The 20,100-nt window shown below is 46.3% G+C and overlaps 1 protein-coding gene across 2 annotated transcripts in view; it reads left to right on the plus strand.

Annotated features, from left to right (window-relative positions):
• The window catches only part of LOC147891456 (uncharacterized), an 81,832-nt gene that overhangs the window by 21,133 nt on the left and 40,599 nt on the right, over positions 1-20,100 (plus strand). For both annotated transcript variants that reach the window (XM_087389884.1, XM_087389885.1), the window contains exon 2: positions 6,228-6,355. In XM_087389884.1, the coding sequence (XP_087246010.1) occupies positions 6,228-6,355 (128 nt within the window). The remainder of the gene's footprint in view (positions 1-6,227; positions 6,356-20,100) is intronic.

Consider the following 20,100-nt stretch of genomic DNA (forward strand, 5'->3'; position numbering starts at 1 on the left):
GTTTTCTATCATTGTAGGCAAACTCCAACAATGGCAACCACTTGTCCCATGTATGTTGCCTCAATGACACATATGCTCTCAGCATATCCTCTAAAGTCTGGTTGACTCTCTCCGTTTGACCATCCATCTCAGGATGATCCCCACTACTCATTCCCAACTCAGTCCTTAGTGTCTCAAATACCGCTGTCCAAAAATGACCGGTAAATCTGACATCTCTGTCTGACACTATGGATCTAGGCAATCCGTGCAGACGAAATATATGTCTAATGAACAGGTCCGCCACTTGCGGGGCACTAACAGACTCTCTAGTCGGAATGAAGTGAGCCATCTTGGTTAGACGATCAACCACCACAAGGATAGAATCATACCCTCCTTGTGTCGTAGAAATGCTCTCCCACTTACTTAGTGGTATTTCCAAGGGCTGTAAAAGTCTGGGTGGCTTCACCCGCTCGGCCTTACTTACCTGACACGAGAAACATCATGTCACATATTCATGAATATGCTTTTTCATCTTTGGCTAAAAGAAATCTCGCTTCACGAGATCATATGTCTTCTCGACTCCTGGATGTCCCGCACAAGGACTATCATGGCACTGTTGAATGACTCTCTGCCTGAGATCATTCTGGCTAGGTACTACTACCTTGCCATTTCTTTTCAGCATACCATCCCTTATGGTATATCTTGCATATGTTTGGCCTTTTCTGGATGCCAGGTCATCCTTTTTATTTTCCTCGGGTTTTAACACATGAGCTTTAGGCCATAAGCTCTGGACAAACTCGTCCACTTTTTGAGTTTCTCTTATCTCGGTCATTAGAGCACTCTCTAATACCGTGAAACTCAGGTTGTGCATAATGCGAGACAACGCATCATTAACCTTATTGTCTTTTCCTCTTCGGTACCGAATCGTTAGATTAAACTCCTGCATGAGCTCTGCCCACCTCAAGTCATGCTGTTTACAAAAAAATGTTTCAGAGTATCATGATCTACATCCACATAAAACTCTGAACCATACAAATAATGCCTCCACGTTTTCAAAGCATGGATCACAGCATACAACTCCAATTCATGAGTTGGCCAATTCCTTTGAGAGGGAGAAAGCTTCTTGCTTTCAAAGGCTACTGGCCTTCTCTCTTGAAGGAGAACTGCTCCTACCGTAATGCCACTTGCATCGGTTTCCAGGAACAACGGTTTCTGGGGATCAACTATTTTTAACACCGGTCCTGAGACCACAGCTTGTTTTATCGTGTTAAAGCTTTCTTGTTGATTCTGTCCCCAAATAAAAGGTACTTTATCTGAGGTCAGGCGGCCCCTCAAGTCAGGCTGTTTACAAAAAAATGTTTCAGAGTATCATGATCTACATCCACATAAAACTCTGAACCATACAAATAATGCCTCCACGTTTTCAAAGCATGGATCACAGCATACAACTCCAATTCATGAGTTGGCCAATTCCTTTGAGAGGGAGAAAGCTTCTTGCTTTCAAAGGCTACTGGCCTTCTCTCTTGAAGGAGAACTGCTCCTACCGTAATGCCACTTGCATCGGTTTCCAGGAACAACGGTTTCTGGGGATCAACTATTTTTAACACCGGTCCTGAGACCACAGCTTGTTTTATCGTGTTAAAGCTTTCTTGTTGATTCTGTCCCCAAATAAAAGGTACTTTATCTGAGGTCAGATCAGTCAATGGCGATACTATTCCGGAATATCCTTTGATATGCCTTCTATAAAACTGGACAAATCCCAAGAATGATTGCAACGCGGTCAGACTCTAAGGGATTGGCCAAGTTAGTATCACAGCCACCTTCTTCGGATCCATTTCTACTCCCTATGGAGTAATTATGAACCCTAAATATTCAAGCCTAACCATACACAGTATAGTTTTCTTTTTATTTACATAAAAACTGGCTTTCCTCAAAGTACTGAACACTATTCTTAAGTGTTCATGATGCTCAGTAACACTTTTACTGAATATCAGGATATCGTCGATAAAATGTACTACGAACTTTCCGATATACGGACGTAGTAAATCGTTCATAAGCATGACGAATGTCGCTGGAGCATTGGTAAGTCCAAAGGGCATTACCAAAAACTCATAATGACCAAACCTACTTCTGAAAGCGGTTTTATGCACATCCTCGGCTCTAATCCGGATTTGATGGTAGCCACACTTAAGATCTATCTTGCTAAAAATCACGGCTCCATGTAATGCATCTAGCAAATCATCAATCCGAGCCATCGGATACCTGTGCTTAATAGTGATATTATTCAATGCTCTGTAATCTATACAGAGGCGAAACGTATCATCCTTTTTCTTCTTTAATATCACTGGAAGCAAAAGGTGAGAAACTTGGTTGAATCTGCCCCAACTTGAGGTATTCTTCCAGTTGTCTACGCACCTCCGCCTCTTCAGCAAAACTCATTCTATAGGGAGGTCTATTCACAAGTTCTGCCTCGGGATTAGTTCAATCTTATGTTGAACTTTCCGCTCTGGAGGTAACCCATAAGGTAGTTCATCCCTAATACATTCAGAGAACTCCTCTGTTATAAGATTAGCCAGCTTGGCCATCTCACCACTTTGCGTAACATCAGTGCTAGCCGAAGAATCATCCATCGGCTCTACCGATGCTGTGCAAAGGAATAAAAACTCTACTTGAGCTTTTCTGATTTCCATCACGGAAACCAACGGTCCTTGAGGTATATCTTTTTCACCTCGTAAGACATAAAGCACATCATTCATCTTGAATTGATATACGTTCTCTTTCCAATCAATGGCTGGATTCTTCCTAGAATGCCATGCCATACCCAGGGCTATATCTGCATGAGCAAGCTTGGTCATTTCAAAATCAAGCTTCTCAGCATGGTCCTGAATCCGAAGCTCCAACTGGGTAACCCTTTGGTCCCATACTTCAGTTGAACTTCCATCTGCCATTCTGACTGTATACGCATAGTCAGATGGACTTGTTTTTAATTTCAGCCTCTTCACGAGCTTGGAGTTAATCACATTGTGAGTTGACGCCGAGTCAAACAACACAATGACATCATGACTGGCCACTTGCCCTTTCATTTTAATTAACTCCGTATCATTAAAGGCCGTATACCCCGTTGCTGCGGGCTTAGATAGGATGTTATCAGGTGCACTCGTCACTAACTTAGCAATAGACACACACAACAAACAAGGTACTAACCTCTGAGAAGGTCCCGCTAGTTGCATCTGCATATGTTCCGCATTGGGACTCTCCTGCGTTTCCACGTCGCATTCAGAAATTATCATATTAGCCGTGCGACGGTCTTTATTCAGTAGACAATCCTTCCACTGATGTAGCTGAAGGCAGCCGAAGCACAATCCTTCTTTTCTAGCTTTCTCTTTTTGTTCAGGGGTCAACGAGGACTTTGACCAAGCCCGGGCTGCCATTGGAGTTATTTTCCTTTTCACCCCAACGGTGGTACTTGGTTTTACTGGTCCCTCAACCGGTTTCACCTGCTTGGTTTGGCCACTTGGTTGCGAGACACTTGTCTTTGAAATCCATTTCCTCTGAACTCCCCCTTTTTTCGGGTACTCATACTGAGTCCCTGCCTGCACAAATCCACCAGATCTACCCCTGGCATCCTCATAGTTCAGGGCTACTGCAATAGATTCATCTAATGTAGTCACATATTTAGCCCGAACTTCCATTTTGATTTTGTCGTTCAGTCCATAGATATAGTCTTTTAACTGAACCGACATAGGGAGAGGGTCTGTTATTTTCATAACACATTCCCTGAATTTGTCGGTGTACTCTACCACCGACAGACTCCTCTGACGAAGATTTCTATAAGCATCCCAAGCTCGGGACTCTTCATCGGGTGGGAGAAAGTGTTTCTTAAATTCAGCTTTAAACCCTTCCCAGGTGGTAGGAGCAACTTGATCCTTCTGTTGCTTTATCCACCATCTATCCGCTGCCTCAATAAACAGGTGTGTGGCCTCATGGATTTTTTTTAGATCAGATCTAATTTCACAAATGGCGAAGGCTTCTTCCCACTTGTGTAACCAAACCTCGATCACATCAGAGCTGCGCTCGGTCATCCGACCAGCGTACTTCTCCGGTCTATAATTAGCGATATTAGGCACTTTGACCCTTGCGCGCTCTAATGAATGGATACTGGGCTCTGGCTCTGCTGGAGCTTTGCCCTTATCAATTCTAGACGGTCTAGCCGACAAGGCTTGTACCATCTCCCTAATCTCATTTTGACCAACATTCACTTGAAGCTGCTGGTTCATAATCTGCTGTAAAGCATCTTCTAATATCGAAATCCTACCGATCAAAGTAGGTGCTGCATGATGTGACATCTGTTGTGTAGACTGTACTCTAGACTCACTAGGATTCACCCTAGAATTCTGCCCTTCTGCCTCCATAGTTTCACAAATGGAAAGGGGTTTTAAAAAAAAAAAAAAAAAGTCTTTTCTAAAACCCAATTAAAAGATATATATACACTTCTTTTCTGTTCTACTTTCCGGGTTTTTTTTTTCTCTTCTTTATCCTGCACACTAAACTCCCAAATATTCTATACTTTGGACGTTCCTTTTCGCAGTGCAGGAATAACAGGACTATATATAAAGCTGTAAAAGCTGTATCGAAAAAATGCTCCCTGAATCTTCTTCTCGACATGTCGATTAACTCCTGTAGTATTCATCTCTGGTTTGCTTTTCCCTTCCACCTGAACGTAGTACGCACATGCGTGGGATTTTCGGACCCAATGTTTGTAGCAGCATCCACAGCCAACGGTGCACAGCGTTAACTGGTAGTTCACACGACCAGCATCGACGGATTGCTGCGTAGAGAGAAAATAGGAGGCGGAACGATCGAAGGTTTGTATAATTGAGCGTAAGTGCTCGTCAACACCACGCCACGTCGTCCCCGCATAACATTTACCGAAGATGTCCGTCCACCTACAGCCTTCGCACATCACGAAGAGTTGATTCACCCCTTGCGTCACCTCTGCGCTCAACCCGCTACCTTGCGTGACCCCTAAGTTCCAGCCACGAAACAGAAGCCTCGTGCGTCGAAGGTCAATTACCCATCGTCACCACGTTGCCCCCTCAGTCAGTTCGTCAATTTGACGCTGAGGTCATTCTACGATCCCGCTTCCATCTCCTTCATAGCCTCCGCTCTGATACCAACTATCAAAGACTCTATCTCTTCTTTATGAATCGCTATTCCTACGTTGACACAGATCACGGGTGATGGCATCTCATTTGTTCCACCCAGCCTACTCTCGTAGATCACAGATATTCTAAATTAATTCGTTCCTTTGTTTTTTTCATGCTTATCCACGAGACCCTCATTTCCCTAGATAGTTCTCCTTGCCAAATGTCATCATTTTAGCCTCTCCACTTGGTGCACCTTTTTACCCCTCTCTTGGGGCACATTTAAAACCACTTGCCCCTTGGCATTATTGCACATTTAGGTGCACCTAGGCCTTAGCACTCAGAACTACCTAGTCAATGCCATTTCACCCTCACCTAGGACCTTGGCAGTTACTTCTCTTGACCATTTCAATTAGGCACATCAACTATTACAAAAGTTGGTCATCTAAGAGAAAATGCCCACTGATCTTTCCGAGGTCATGCTATCTCGGCTAGAGCATAACATTTAACCTAGGGTTTTAGGGTTATGTTATGTTGACAACTCCTTGTACTATTATTCGAGCTTCACATTTTTGCTATATCAACCATCTCCACTTCTCACACAAGTGAAGTTAGTTCTGGAATGTGTACTGCATGCAATTTCTTGTATAGTACCGTATGGCACATTCGGTACTCTACGCTACACGTATGGAGTCGTTTTTTTTGGGAGGGGGGGAGGTTCTTTGTGTTTTGTAGGGGTGTATGTTAATTTACAAAATTAAATTTAAGAAAAGGGGTGTGGTTAAGATGTGTACCTTGTCCTTCAAATGTATTCATATCATTATAAACGTACCTTAAAATCCTTTGCGGCTTTCAAGTGATTTGACACTTGTTTGTATACACTTGCCACCACCTCCCTTCTCAGCCCTTCTCAAGGTTCCTTGCAGCCCCTTCCTTCATCCCTCACAGCCCCCAAACTGTTTGCCTTAAAGTTCTTTCAGTGGAACGTTTGTCGCCAGTTTCTTAAGCTCTCAAATGCATAGTTTTGAATTAGTACGTCCTTACAAACATATATGTTTTTGTGGAGCTAACCTTTTTGTGGAATTTGTATTGTCTATTTGTTAGGTTGCAGATGTTAAGCGAATGAATGGATTGATTACAGATCTCCAAATGTTTGCTCACAATACGCTGAGAATTCCTCTCCATGGAAGACATTTTCCTTCAATACCAGTACACAAGACAGAAGCTCTAGGGTATGTTATGGACATATTAATTGCTACATTCTATGGGAACGAACCCTAGTTGTATGCGATGTCTGTGTGTCTAGGAAAAGGCCATATCCATGTGCTATGTAGATGTCAAGGTTGTGCATATTTTGCCTGAGGTTAGATTTGATTTGTAATTAATTTCTTCAATAGATCTTAAAATTACTCATGATAGATTGTGTATAAGCTACCTTAACACAATATCGTTGGGATCTAAAAGATGACAAAGAATGCATGAGAAAAGAAAATAGGTTTGAACCATTGCGAAAAGGCATCTTTCTACAAATTCAATGGGCTACGTGCTTGAATGTCAAACCGTTCTTAGGTTGTGTATACGCTTTGATGTAACCTTATCTCGTCTGTCTTTGTGTGCATGTTTTGCTTTTATCATAACAAACAGCCCCTCCTCACCGCTTAGCCTCTCCATCACTAGCCTCCCTCTCCCATAGCTCAGCCTCTCCACCTCCGTCGCTTAGCGTCTCCTCCTCAAGCCCCTCCTCACCACTCAGCCTCTCTCTCTCTCTCTCTCTCTCTCTATCTCTCACCCGTCAGCCTCACCCGTCACCTGTTACCTCAACCTCGTTGCCCGTCACCTTAGCCTCGTCACCGTCCGTCGTCAACTCCACCAGCATCGTCAACACTGCACCAGTCAACCTAACTAGGTTAACTCTGACCTATCCGAACCTCGACAGAGGTTGTTAACCCAAACCAGGGTTAACCCCTAGTTGGGCTGAACCCCCAGCCTAGCTAGGGGGTTAGCTCAGCCAAGGGACATCAGAACATATGGCTAGCAAGGAATGGCCTCTCCTCTCCTCGACGTCTCCCCCCTCAACCTCAATCATTTCAGGCGACAGGTCCCGATACGCCACCGTTGCAGCTATGACACCCTCTCCATATGCACATACATACCTACGAGGAGGTCTAGACCGACCCATCATTGGGCACCATGAACAGATTTTTTATCTACAAGAGCAGGTAAGAGAGTTAAAGATGCAATTGGCAGATTTAGTAGCTAGAATTCAGGTTCTAGAAGGACCTGGCAAGCAAGCAGTCATCGATGAGATTGTAAAATCCTACAAGTCTTCCCCCCCTACCCCCCAGCTAGTCTCCACAGTCAAAGACCTAGTTCACACTGAAGTACAGACCGCAAAGAAGGAAGTGATTGTGGAGTTCGATGCAAATGTTAACAAGGCTGACATTCAGGAAGAGATTAAAGAACATGCAGCTAGGCGTGATAATGCTTTGAAGATTAGAATAGGGGGACTTCCCGAAGGATGGTGCAAAGAGGAGGACTCTTTTAGCGACACCTTAGCACATATCAAAGCAACCATGCCTAATATTGATTGGACAGTTGATAAGGATGATGCTCTTGATGAAGACGATGAACCCAGAGCAACTCGTATCTTACAGTCTAAAGGTCATGCTATCATTATGCTTAACTCACGGGATCTACGAGTCAAGCTTCTCCGACAATCCTACAAGCTGAAAGGAACTAAGATATGGATAGCTGAAGAACTTACATGAGATCAATTGAAAAATAAGGCAGCGGAATTAGCTAAGGTAAAGGCTGCGAGGAATGATGGAAAATGGGTAGTGTACCTTGAGGGCGTAGCAGTCATTAAAGAGTTTAAATCCAAGCCAAAAGACTTTGAGTCTTAAACTGATGTATGGCCGATTATGTTTCTTTCTTTCCAAGTCATAACGTAGGTAGGCTAAATAAATGGAGCTGCTTTATGCACTCCCTGGGAGCTACCCTCCCTAAGCTGATATACTAATTGGTTTTCATGTTGTCCCATAGACTTCTTGGTTCTTTCGTGGATGTTAATAGACTTTCTTTCTTTCTTTCTTTCTCCCCCTTTCACAAATATCCCTATCATCATAGGTTTGATGAGTGCTGAGAGATGAGATCTCACCTATACATGAGTGGGCTTTGGGGCACCTGACGACCCTTGAGGTGCAACCGATCTCACGCCTAAAGAGGCGCGCTTTCCTCTCACATAGGATGGAGGAGGTGATCCGATCTTTCCGAGGAGGGATCCTACCACTGCGTGTGGGCTTCTCTTCAAAGATAAGCCACCTATCCCCATCACGGATTGGGGTGTTTGGCATACATACATGACATCGCTCTACGATGTTCCAATCCAGGTACCACCTGATATGCCCTCCTTACCTAGGCCCACCACATCTATCTTGCTCATCGCATAGAATGTGCGAGTTGCATTGTGTTGGTTGCACAACTAGAGAGCCCTGGATGATAAGGGATTGCGGACTGAGCATTTTGCACATGGACAAGAGGTCTCGGTTCTGTTCTTAGTGCAAGTGTTCAATCATACTGTATGCCATGGCTTCCCACCTGCTTAGAGTGCCATCACCATTGTGTTGATACATAAAGCAGGGCACCTCATGGACATTGGAAACTACCTTACTCTCATGATTGGCCACACATTGGTCAAGATTATGGATTGGTGTAAGAGAGAGAGATCAGCTTTTACACAGAGGCACATGGGTAGCGAGCTTTGAAATAGGTTGGGTTTCGGAGGTAGTACGGGTTTCGGAGATAGAACTCTACCCTTGACCACATTTTCACTCTTTTTGCCGTCATCGAGGGAGATTCTAGAAAGTCAACGCATGCTTTGTAGGTTTTCGGAAGGCCTTTGACGCAGTTCCACGAGCCCACATGATCAGGAGACTTTAGGAGCTGCAGATCCCAGGAGTCATGATTTTGGGGAGTGATGAGCCTATGTGAGAGAGAGTACGCACCCAAGTTGTTTGTCAGACTGGATAGATAGTGCGATCGGGCGAAGTAGGGATGCCCTCTCTCACAAACCCTCTTTGGGCTCTACATCGATGAGATCATGACCTTCATTGACCTTTGGGAGGTGAGGGATCACTACAAGCTGATTTGATGATGCAGATATTGCTATACACAGATGATATAGTCCTCGTATCCTCCTCAGCAGTAGGCCTATAGAAACACCTACACCTAGGTGCTTTAGAGGTGTTTTGCAGGAAAAGAGACTTGACAAGCAATCTTTGTAGGACCAAGGTCATGATTTTCAACACCTTACAGGCAATGCTACATCGACACAATTTTACTTATTGAGGGGAGCCGGTGGAGATCGTGTAGTCCTACACTTTAGGAGTAGCCTTCATGGAACCGGCTTTTATGATGATTTATGCAGTTAGGGTACAGCTTACACGAGGTCAGGGAGCTTTGGCCTAGCTAGAGCGACAATGCTTTCAGACACACTCTTAGGACCCTCCGACGAAGGGATGGCTTTTTGGTACACTAGACTACAGGTGACTATGGGACCTTGGATGATTGGGAGTAGGCCTTCAGTTCTTCATCAGAAAGTACATACAGAGTTCACGGTGGCACTAGAGTCATTAGGAGACTAGCAAAGTGTGGGGTTAGCACGGCAAGGTAAAGCACATGTATCCTGATGGTTCGCCTATCATGATATTTTGATGAACTGACTCCCTCTCTTTTAGTATAGCTTGCATCGGACCTTGCAATCTTGCGAGATGAGATCAATTGTATCATATGGTTGGATCTACTCGAGCTTGGGGGGGAACCGGGAGTTCCCCATTAAGATGTAGTCCTATCGTGACTACTTTGTGAGAGTATCGGAGGATGGAGTAGTCATCATACCCTAGTACCCAGAGGGTAGAGAAGTCACATGCGTTCAGGATTACCATTGGACAGATGCGGGTCTCGTCTCATCCAAGGTCTTCAGAAGGATCTCCTTGGGCAGGGGACCCTGAGCCGAAGAACCCTACCTTTGCAAGAACCAAGGTTGCTGTATTGGTAGGGACTGCAGCATTGTACCAAAACAACCTCTGATGGAAGATAAAATGGGACCATACTCCGTTGGAAGACCAAGGAAACAAGGAAATGTGGCACATGGTGTATCGAATGCACACACCACATCATTAACTGTGAAACCATGATACCACGGAATGAAGAACACCATGTGAGTTGAGCAAAATCAGACTCTGCTTCACAAGGTTCTGGGTGATGTCGAAGGTACTTAGTTGCAGAAGGTAAACACCTCTCCCTAGATGGTGATCTCATGAATGTGGTCATTCTCCAAGGCTAAACTTGCCTACATCCAATCCACGAGCCTCGCTCTTGGTGGGCGTGAGGCCAACAATGCATCCCAATAGTGATTGAATGGCAATCTTGACATGTTTGCCCTTCGGGGAGAGAGAAGTCCAAATGGCTTGGGAATTCGACGGAGCTACCATAAGAGCCCCTTTAGCTAGATGAAAAAAAGAGTCACCACTAAGATTTCACTTTTCGAAATTGAAACAAAAGCTCTTCTGCTAGGAGGAAAGAAAGAAGAGGCAAGGGGGTATGAGAGAAACAAAAATGTTACAAGGAGGAAAGAATGGGCTCTATAGGGTGAAAACCCCCCCTAATAAAATTTCATGAAGGAACCTCAAGCAAGGGCATTTGGCAAGTAGGATGCCTTGCTTCACTCCCTTTGGGACTAGTAGCCAGCCAAGCTGGCTCAGCCAAGGACGGGGGTGAGAAGGAAGCTTATACAACAACTAGAAGCGGTAGGAGCCACAAGCCAGGGGTGGGTAAAAAGCCCCATATGCTATTCCTTTAAGTAGTGCAAAGAGTAGGGGAGAGAAAAAACTTCTATAAGCAGCAACGACAGCACCAACTGGGAGGGACAAAAAATAGCCGTTGCTGTGTTACAAATATCTGCGAGCAACAACCAATCGAGAGAAGTGGGGGAGGTGGCACCCTCACTCACATCTAGCAAAGAGGGAAGGAGAGCTTGGAAGGGGTAGGAGGTGCACAGGAAGGGAAGAGGGGGGGGGTGGGTTGATGACTTGAGAGCGGAACAAGGAGGGCGAGATGGAAGCGGGGGGAGGGGGCGAGTAGGAGCGTTGAGCAGGAAGAGCCTTGACTATTCCTCGTTGGTAAACTTCATCTGCTCTGCTTTTGGGGGGGGAGATGGAAGTAGGGGGAGGGGGCGAGTAGGAGGCAGAGCAGGCAGAGCCTTGACTACTCCTTGTTGGTAAACTTCATTTGCTCTTCTTTTAGTTTGAACAAAGAGACACCTGTGTTAGAATTATAGATATAATTCAGCAGTGACCAATGTAATTCAATAAGCTAGCTAGGGGCACTTTTTCCTCTTTAAGAGGTTTTTCCCCCTAACCGCAGTTAGTCCACTAACTATGGTTAGTGACTACTAAGGTTTTGTCACTAGGACAAAACCTTATCTCTCTCCTTCAGTTGTAATCTCTTACACTCTTCTATTGCAACTAAGCTTTCAAGCTCTCAGCTCACTCTCTTGCTTTCTCTCCACTCACACTCACATTTGGTATCAGAGCAGGTTCAAGAGCTCCGTGCTCTCTGCTCCCTTTAGCTCCTGCTCTCAGCCTCGTTGAGTGCCCGCAAGCTCTTGCTCCATCGCCATCGTTGTCCGTACCTGTCGTACCTGCTTTGTACGTCCGTACATTGCAGCGCTGTACAATTGAAGTGCACGTAGTGCACTTGCTTCGTCGCCGTATAGCTTGCAGTACCGTACGGATGTACAACTCGTCACCGTACAACTGCCCGCGAAGAACTCCCGTACAACTCTTGCACTGCCTTCCGTACTGTTCCGCACAGCTCGTCGTCGTACGCCTGTACTTCGCCGTACATCCTGGGTACTTGCTACCACGATCTGCACTTCCGTACTACGCCGTATTGTTTCGCAGATCCGTACGTCGGTACTGCAGATCGGCTCGACCGTACCGCACGTGTGTCTCCGTACGACAGTACAGTCCATGACAGTATAGTCCAGTCGCTGAAATCGTACCTACAGATCTGTACCTGCAGATCCGTACATGGTTTCCTTCATCTACCAGTGATCCTTGGTAGGCATTCTTGCAGTTCTTCTGGAACGTTTGCAGATCTGGTGGTATTTGTGCAGACATTTGTAGTCATTTGGGTATTTTCGGGTTCGTAGTTGCTTGTGAAGCAGACATTTGCAGGCAGATTCAAAGGTTTAGCCCAATTCTGCTGAAATTGCAAAACTTGGGGCTTTCTGTGCTTTTGCCCCTTTTTGGTTGCAATTTCAAGCTCGAAATTTGGGGCTTTCAGTTTTGCAGTACAATTTCTTGCAGAAATTTGGGGATTTTGTGATTACACTGCAATTTCGCAGTGAAATTTGGGGCTTTTGCAGACAGAGCGCAATTCTTGCAACATTTGGGGCTTTTGATCAATTTGCTCCTTTCTGGTTGCAATTTCTGGCCTATTTTGGGGCTTTTGTGTTGGGAGAGCAATTTGGGAGATTTCAGTTCATATTGCCTTTCTTGAAGTGTTTTGCAGCACTTTTGGCAGATTCTGGAGAGTTTTTGATGCTTGGACAGATTTCTGACAGTGCAAGTGCAGAAATCTGAGTTGCATTTACAGCCAGTGCTTGGCTGTGTTTTTTGGGAGTTGTGCATTTCATTCCCAGTAAGGGAATTCAGTTTTGTATCTGCTAAAATCTCTTTCTCAGATATGGCCCAACAAAATCAGAATGATTTCCAGTTCGGTGGTCTTTCACAGGAAGACAAGTTGGATGGTACCAACTACTCCCTCTGGAGTTTTATGGTACGCAATATTCTAATTTCTCGCAATTTATGGGATTATGTGAATGGGGGTGAGATCCGACCAGCAGGTATGGCACCTAATACCCCTCCCCAGCAAGGAGGTGGAAGAGGTCATGCACAGGATGCAGCTGCAGGACAAGTTGTTGGTGCAGCTATAGTCACTACTCCAGAGCAGAAGAGATGGGATTCACGGGATGCCTTAGCTTTGTCATGCATCTCTCTTTCAGTGAAAAGATTTATCATTCCGCATATCCGGTCGTGTAAGACCTCGAAGGCAGCGTGGGATATCTTAGAAAGCATGTATGCAGCCCGGAATGATGCAAGGGTATCTTTCTTGAAAAGAGAGTTAAGTAATACACATATGGAAGAGGGTGATTCCATGTCAGTCCACCTCACAAAGGTACAGGATCTCAGAGAGCAATTATTGAACATTGATGAGATTTTTCTTGATTCAGAGATGATTACCACCACTTTGAGTTCTCTTCCTGAGACTTATCTCAGCTTTCATACCTTGCTGAACTTATCATTGAGGGGGGGTGCAAATCCTCTCACTTTTCATGAGTTGATAGGACTTTTGCTTCAGGAAGAGCAGACCAGGAAAAACTTGGCTTCACGTGCAGGTGAACAAGCTATGCTCTCAAAGTTCAAGTAAAAAACAAAGGGACAGGCAAAGACATTAGAAAATCCGCCTTCCGGTGGGTCAAGACAGCCTTCACAAAAGGCTAAGAATGATGCAAGTAAGCCCAAAGGGTTTTTGTCATTACTGCAAAAAGCCAGGTCATCACATTGTAGAGTGTAGGAAAAGGCTTGCAAAAGAGAAGAAAAACAGTTCCGGTATGGCTGTTTCAGATTCAGCTCCTCATGCATGTGACAGCGGGGATGGTGCAGCCAAGTTTGTTGGACAGGATTATGCCTTTTTATCTTGCATTTCAGATTCTAGGCTGGCTGCTCCAGATGCTCGGGATAGTACAGCCACTTGTAACGATGATACATATGCCTTTTTGACTTGCAGTTATGATCCTTCCACGGATGCATCAGCTTTCAGTGTCAATGAAACACTGAATACTTGGTATTTTGACAGCGGTGCCTCCAAGCATATCACTTCTAGGAAGTGTCTCTTCACTTCCTTGCATCCACCTCTCGTTGGTAAGAAAGTCACTTGTGCCAACAACTCGTCATATTCAGTACGTGGTACGGGAGAAGTTGAGCTTACTGCCATTGATGGCTCAGTTTTCAGACTTTCAGATGTCTTGTATGTGCCTGGTATCACCAAGAATCTCCTTTCAGTGTCCACTCTTAATAGGGCTGGATTTCAGGTCATCTTTGGGGATGACAAATGTGCTGTCCGAGACAGAGAAAATGATTATGCCTTGAGATTATCTGGTACTCTGCTGCGTGGGCTTTTTCAGCTTGATCTTTTTGAGAAAAGAGCAGCCCATGCTCTTGCAGTTTCTACTCCTACTGCTGCCATGCAGAATGCAGATTTATGGCATGCCAGATATGGCCACATGCATTACAACAGCTTGATGACACTTCAGAAGCACTCTATGGTTGATGCATTGCCGTGAAGGGTGCATTTTAGGCAAGATGCATAGATTCCCCTTCAAAAAGGATGGTTCAGTTAAAGCTATCCGAAAATTACAGCTTATACACAGTGATGTCTGTGGTCTCATGAGGACTCCATCATTGGGTGGTCATCTCTACTTTGTTACTTTTATTGATGATTACTCCAATTTCACTTGGGTCTTTGGGCTGAAGCGCAAATCAGAAGTGTTCATGTTATTTAAACACTTTTCAGCCATGGTTGAAAATGAATCTGGACTCAAGATACAGACATTGCGCACAGATAGAGGTGGGGAATACTTGTTTGCAGATTTTGATGCTTTTCTGAAAGGCAAGTGTATTGTGTATCAGCTCATAGTGAGGTTGACCCCTCAGCAAAATGGCAAAACTGAGAGGAAAAATAGAACTCTTATGGAGATGGACAGATGTATGCTGAAAAGCAAACACATGTCTCACAAATTCTGGCTTGAAGGTCTAATGTGTGCCAACTACATCTTAAATCGGTCTCCCACTAAGGCTTTGAAAACAAAAACTCCCTATGAAGTCTGGAATGGGAGAAAGCCTTCAGTGGATCATTTTCGTGTCTTTGGATGCCTTGCATATGCTCATGTGCCAGTTGAATTTCGGCATAAGTTGTCAGATAAGGCAATTAAGTGCATATTTGTTGGGTACAGTGCAGAAAGCAAGGGGTACCGTCTCTACAATCTTGTTACGTAAGATCATTGTCAGTAGAGATGTGATATTTGCAGAAAATTCAGCTCACACTCGGGCTGAATTTCATATGTCTTCTTCTTCAGAGGATGTTTTTGAGGGGTTGCTACCCATTGCCTTGGGTTCCCCTGCTGATATTTCTGATGCAAATCAGAATTTACAGCCACCTCCCAATGCTCCAGTTCAGCCACAGGATATGTTGCCACCTCCATAGGCAGTGGAACAGGTGGTTCAGCAAGAAATTGCAGACATACATGCAGCAAAAACAGTCCCAAACTAGCTGTTACAGACTCTCAGGGAGAGTAAAATCGATGCTCCATTACTTGGCAGGACTCGCAGTGCAGTAAGGCACATGGAAGGTGCTAATTCAGTGGAACCAGCATATGTAGGTACTCTTCTCGATGAGGAGCAGCCTGCAACATTCGAAGAAGCAAAGGACAATGTGCATTGGATGAATGCCATGCACGATGAATTGCAGTCCATTAAGAAAAATCAGACTTGGGATGTCGTAGACTTGCCACCAGGTAAACATGCCATTGGTACACGATGGGTTTTCAAAGTGAAACGGAAGCTAGATGGCTCCATTGACAGATACAAGGCAAGGCTGGTTGCCAAAGGCTATGCTCAGAAAAAGGGCATAGATTATGAGGAGACTTTTGCTCCTACATCCCGGATGACCACCATCCGATCTGTTATTGCAATGGCTGCACATTTTGAGTGGAATGTTCATCAGTTGGACATTAAAACAGCCTTCCTAAATGGAGCCTTGTTGGAAGAGGTTTATGTCAAACAATCTCCAGGGTTTGAAATTTCAGAAAATGCACTTCAGGTATGCAAGCTAAATAAAGCTTTGTATGGGATGAGACAGGCCCCTCCTGCATGGTATGCCAAGATTCATGCCTTTTTGACCAGCAAGGGGCTGCACAATAGTCCTACTGAGAGCACCCTCTACATCAAGAACGATGGGGAGGAAATTTTAGTCATCATTCTTTATGTCGAGGACTTACTGCTCACAGGGTCCAATGAAGATAATATTGCAGATTTCAAAGCTGATTTGCAGACCAACTTTGACATGTCAGATTTGGGGCTGCTTCACTTTTATTTGGGGATCCAGTTTTCTCAAGAGAGACGTGGCACTGTTATGTCTCAGTCCAAGTATGTGCTGTTCTCCTTGTGTTTCCTCCTTTGGTTTGATGTTGATTCGGTCTACGTGTTCGGTCATCGCCTTGAGCTTGTGCTTCCTTCTTTAGCTCACTTGTTTTGCCTTAGCCAGCTCCTCCTTGAGTGAACCGCTTTCTCGGTTCACTTCCTCCTTTCTTTGGGATCCTTGTGCAATGGCTTGTTTGGCTTTCCCTTCCTCCATCTTCCACTGCGTCTTTTTTGCCTCTAAGGCTATACATATTCCTTCAAGCCTTTCCAAGTCAACATGTGCTTGTTGCAAGCCGTACTCCATGCCTGCTAGAGATTGGAAGTTCTCTTGGACATGTGCCATCACGTTAACTACTTGCCACAAGATCACGAGATGCACATTACAATATGACAGTCGCCCTCGAGATTGGGGTCCCATGCTCCGAACTAGAGCGCATGGTGATAAATGATATCTTGCCAGATGGCGACCAAGGTAGCCGAGGGTGGAACTGGATGCTCACCCATCACTAGACTACAATGAGCAACCCAAATGTTCCATGCCTTGATATTGGCTACTACCTCCCAGACGCTATCCTCTGGAGGGGAGTGAGGATCTGGGCTATCGGGAGGGACCGCCTCATGGAGCTCTATTCTCGGAATGCTCTGATCTTGTATCCGGTAAGCTAGAGAGACCTCATCAATCTGGAGCGCTTGACCTCCCTCATTCAACCATGCCATTATCCCCCAGGTGTAGTCCCTTTGAAGGCTCTGCATGCGGGTCATAATCCTGAGGGCTCCCATCTAGATCCTCACTGCGCTACGACAGCTCTGAAGGCAATGAGAGATTGTCTCCAGAACTCTAGCAGAGCAGCAGTGACACTGCCCCTTCACCCGCATTGGCTCCAACCTTGGGCCTATAGGCAAGCCTCCGTGGGTGGCTAGCTAGAAGTAGGAGATCCTCCTGTTGGAAAGGTCACCTCCCCATCTGAAAGCCCCTATATGAGGAGAGCATGGGGGAGGGAGACCTAGGGCAGAAGATGCCCAGAGAAGAGAAAGGGAGGGGTCTGCCACATGTGCAGCACCTCACAGCCAAGAAAGAAGAGATGGCTGCCACATGGACAGCAGCAAGGCTGTCATGTGGGCAGCACTGCTCAAGACATACCTGGACATGGCGCCACTGTATGGATCAGTGCGGACTGCTGCAGGGCAGTGTACAGCAGGTGGCGGGGCAGCACAAGAGCTTGGCAGAGGCACAAAAGGTGGCGGGACAGGCCAGGACCTGTACGGCCCCTATACGGCAGCATGGTGGGTGTCTACAGGCAGGGACATGACCTGCAAGCAGAGCTGGCACATGGCACAGCATAGCAAGAGCAGAGGCATGCCTTGTGGGCAGGATTGTGACCTGCAGAAGGGCCTGGAAAAGGGTGGGACCTATGGGCTGGACCCCGCACTGGAAGGGGCCAGCAAAGGGCCCTAATGGGGCTGGTTGGGCTGAGCCAACCAGGTCGGTCCAGTCGGCCCAGTTAGGGCTGGCTGGTCGGTCCATTTGAAAGGGCCTTGTGCCCTATAAAAGGAGAGGCCTTGGGCCTCATAAATCATCCAACATTCAGCAAGAGCAGGAGCAGACAGAAGCCACTCCCTTGGGCCTCACATTGGGGGTGAAGGAGAGTGGAAGGTGTGCTGCAGACTGAGTTCCCTAGAGGCTGGACCTTGGCTGTCTTCTAGGGCAGCAAGGTGTTGTGATCATCTTCTGGGGCAGCCATTCACAAGCTGTTTGGAGCAGTGGAGCAGCTATGTTGGGGCCTACATTCAGGAGGACCAAGAGGACCTGTGTGCTGCAGACAAAGCTTGGCAGGGGCTGCCTACCTAGGCCGACACTCAGGGCAGCAAGGTTGAGAAGAACACTCTGGACAGAGAGTCTACATATGCTCGAGGTGAAGCACGCAGGCTCAGAGATCTAGAAGTGCTTGACATCTAGTAGGAGAACCTTTTGGTATTGTATGCTGTCCTACTTTGTGGACGGATGGAAATATAAAGTGTTGCTTCTATATTTGTCTTTGAGCATTGTCTATTTACTGGCTTGCACATCTATGCACATTAAGTTAAGAAGTTTGTGATTCCACACCGCACACCACACTGTGTGAGCTCCTGGGAAATACTATCAGTCTTCCGCTGTGCGTACCCTCTGTTGGGTAATTTCTAACACTTCCTTGGCTGCAAATGGGACCATAGGCGCATCTAAAACCTCGAATGGACCTCCTGGGGCACCTTTTGGGCCACCTAATACCTCTCCCTCCATGTCGAAGAGTCCATCTGAAGCCTCCTGCCAATCCGAGTGGTATAGGAAAAAAAGGGCACCATGTCCACCTGCTCGGTGAGGCCGATCCTTGAAGGCCAAAACCACTCTCCCGGATCCCATTGGACGTCCCTCTTGGGCCTACCTTCCCAAATCCAGAGGCGCCTTCTGGAGGCATCCTGCTCTTGGATGCTGGGGGGATCAATGTGCCACTCCTTCCCCAATCGGCCCACCACTCTTATCATCTGCCAATGAATCCCATCCAAACTCCTGTCCATCTCTGGGTCTCTCTCAGTGAGTGCCTGAAGTAGGCCTCTAGGCCCTACACGGAAGAAACTAGGCTGCTTGCTGCCTCGCTAGATCATCATCCTCTAGGGGACCCCAGTTTGAGAAAACTGACCCAACCATCTGCTGTCCATCCACCTGCAGAGTCCCTCCCACCAAGACTCAGGGATGGCTAAGTCAATCTCCCTCATCCGCTGCCCTGCCCCTCGCATATGCGCTATGGCTCCAAGCCTCGCCTCTGCCTCCATGGGTTATTTGCTCCATTTGTCAAAGGGGCAAGCCGGGCCACTGTCCCACTGTGCCCATCCAATGTGAGTCCGTTGTTTGAGTTTGCATCCATCCTGATCCGTGATCTTTGGGTGCCAAATGAGGGGCTGACGCTCGAACTCCTCTCTGCAACGGGCTGAGCACGGATGAGGCCCCCTGCTAATCTTTGCTAGACCTTATGTAGGCTCCTCATCTTGGGGGAACCTTTCCCTGTAAGGAGCGCCTCTAAGAAGATCCATCCGTGCGTGCTGCCATTGCTCCCCAATGCGTGGGGTTTTCCTGAGAAGCCCTCACTGTAAAAGGAGCTTCTAGGGCTCTGCACCAGGGGTGAGGCCACATGCAACCAACTTGCCCAAGAGGGCTCTGCTCTGCATCTTCGGATCAATAATACCCAAGTCTCCTAATGCTTGCAACATGATCACCGTCTGCCAAGCGACCCGGGCTTTGGTGTTCCTCGTGCCGTCTAATCTTGCCCAAAGGAAATTTCGAACTAATGTCGGAGCTGTCCAATGCACCCCCTGTGAAAGCACGAGCAGGAGGCAATGTATCAAGTTGTGGCAAGAAGGACCTGGTTTGCTACTAATGCACGGTCCGCTAGGGAGAGTTTCACCGAGCTCCAGTAGAGAAGCTTGTGCTGAACACTCTCAAGAACCGGGGCGACTTGTTGCTCTGTTGGAATATGAATACCCACCTGGCACTCGAGGTATCTCGTTGTCTGGCCTCGCGGTATCCAACGGAAGCCAAAGGTCCTGCCCCACTCTCGAATCTCGTGTCTCCTCAGAGCCTGTGAAGAAACCGATGGATTTTGTCTGATTGATCCGTGTATCCAAGGCCTCACAATAAAGAGCCAGGGCTCCCCGGACGCTCTCTAAGCTCAGTGTCATGC

The sequence above is a fragment of the Dipteris shenzhenensis genome, chromosome 18 (assembly GCF_047967505.1).
Source record: "Dipteris shenzhenensis isolate YYH24624 ecotype China chromosome 18, Dip_SZ_1.0, whole genome shotgun sequence".
NCBI lineage: Eukaryota > Viridiplantae > Streptophyta > Polypodiopsida > Gleicheniales > Dipteridaceae > Dipteris > Dipteris shenzhenensis.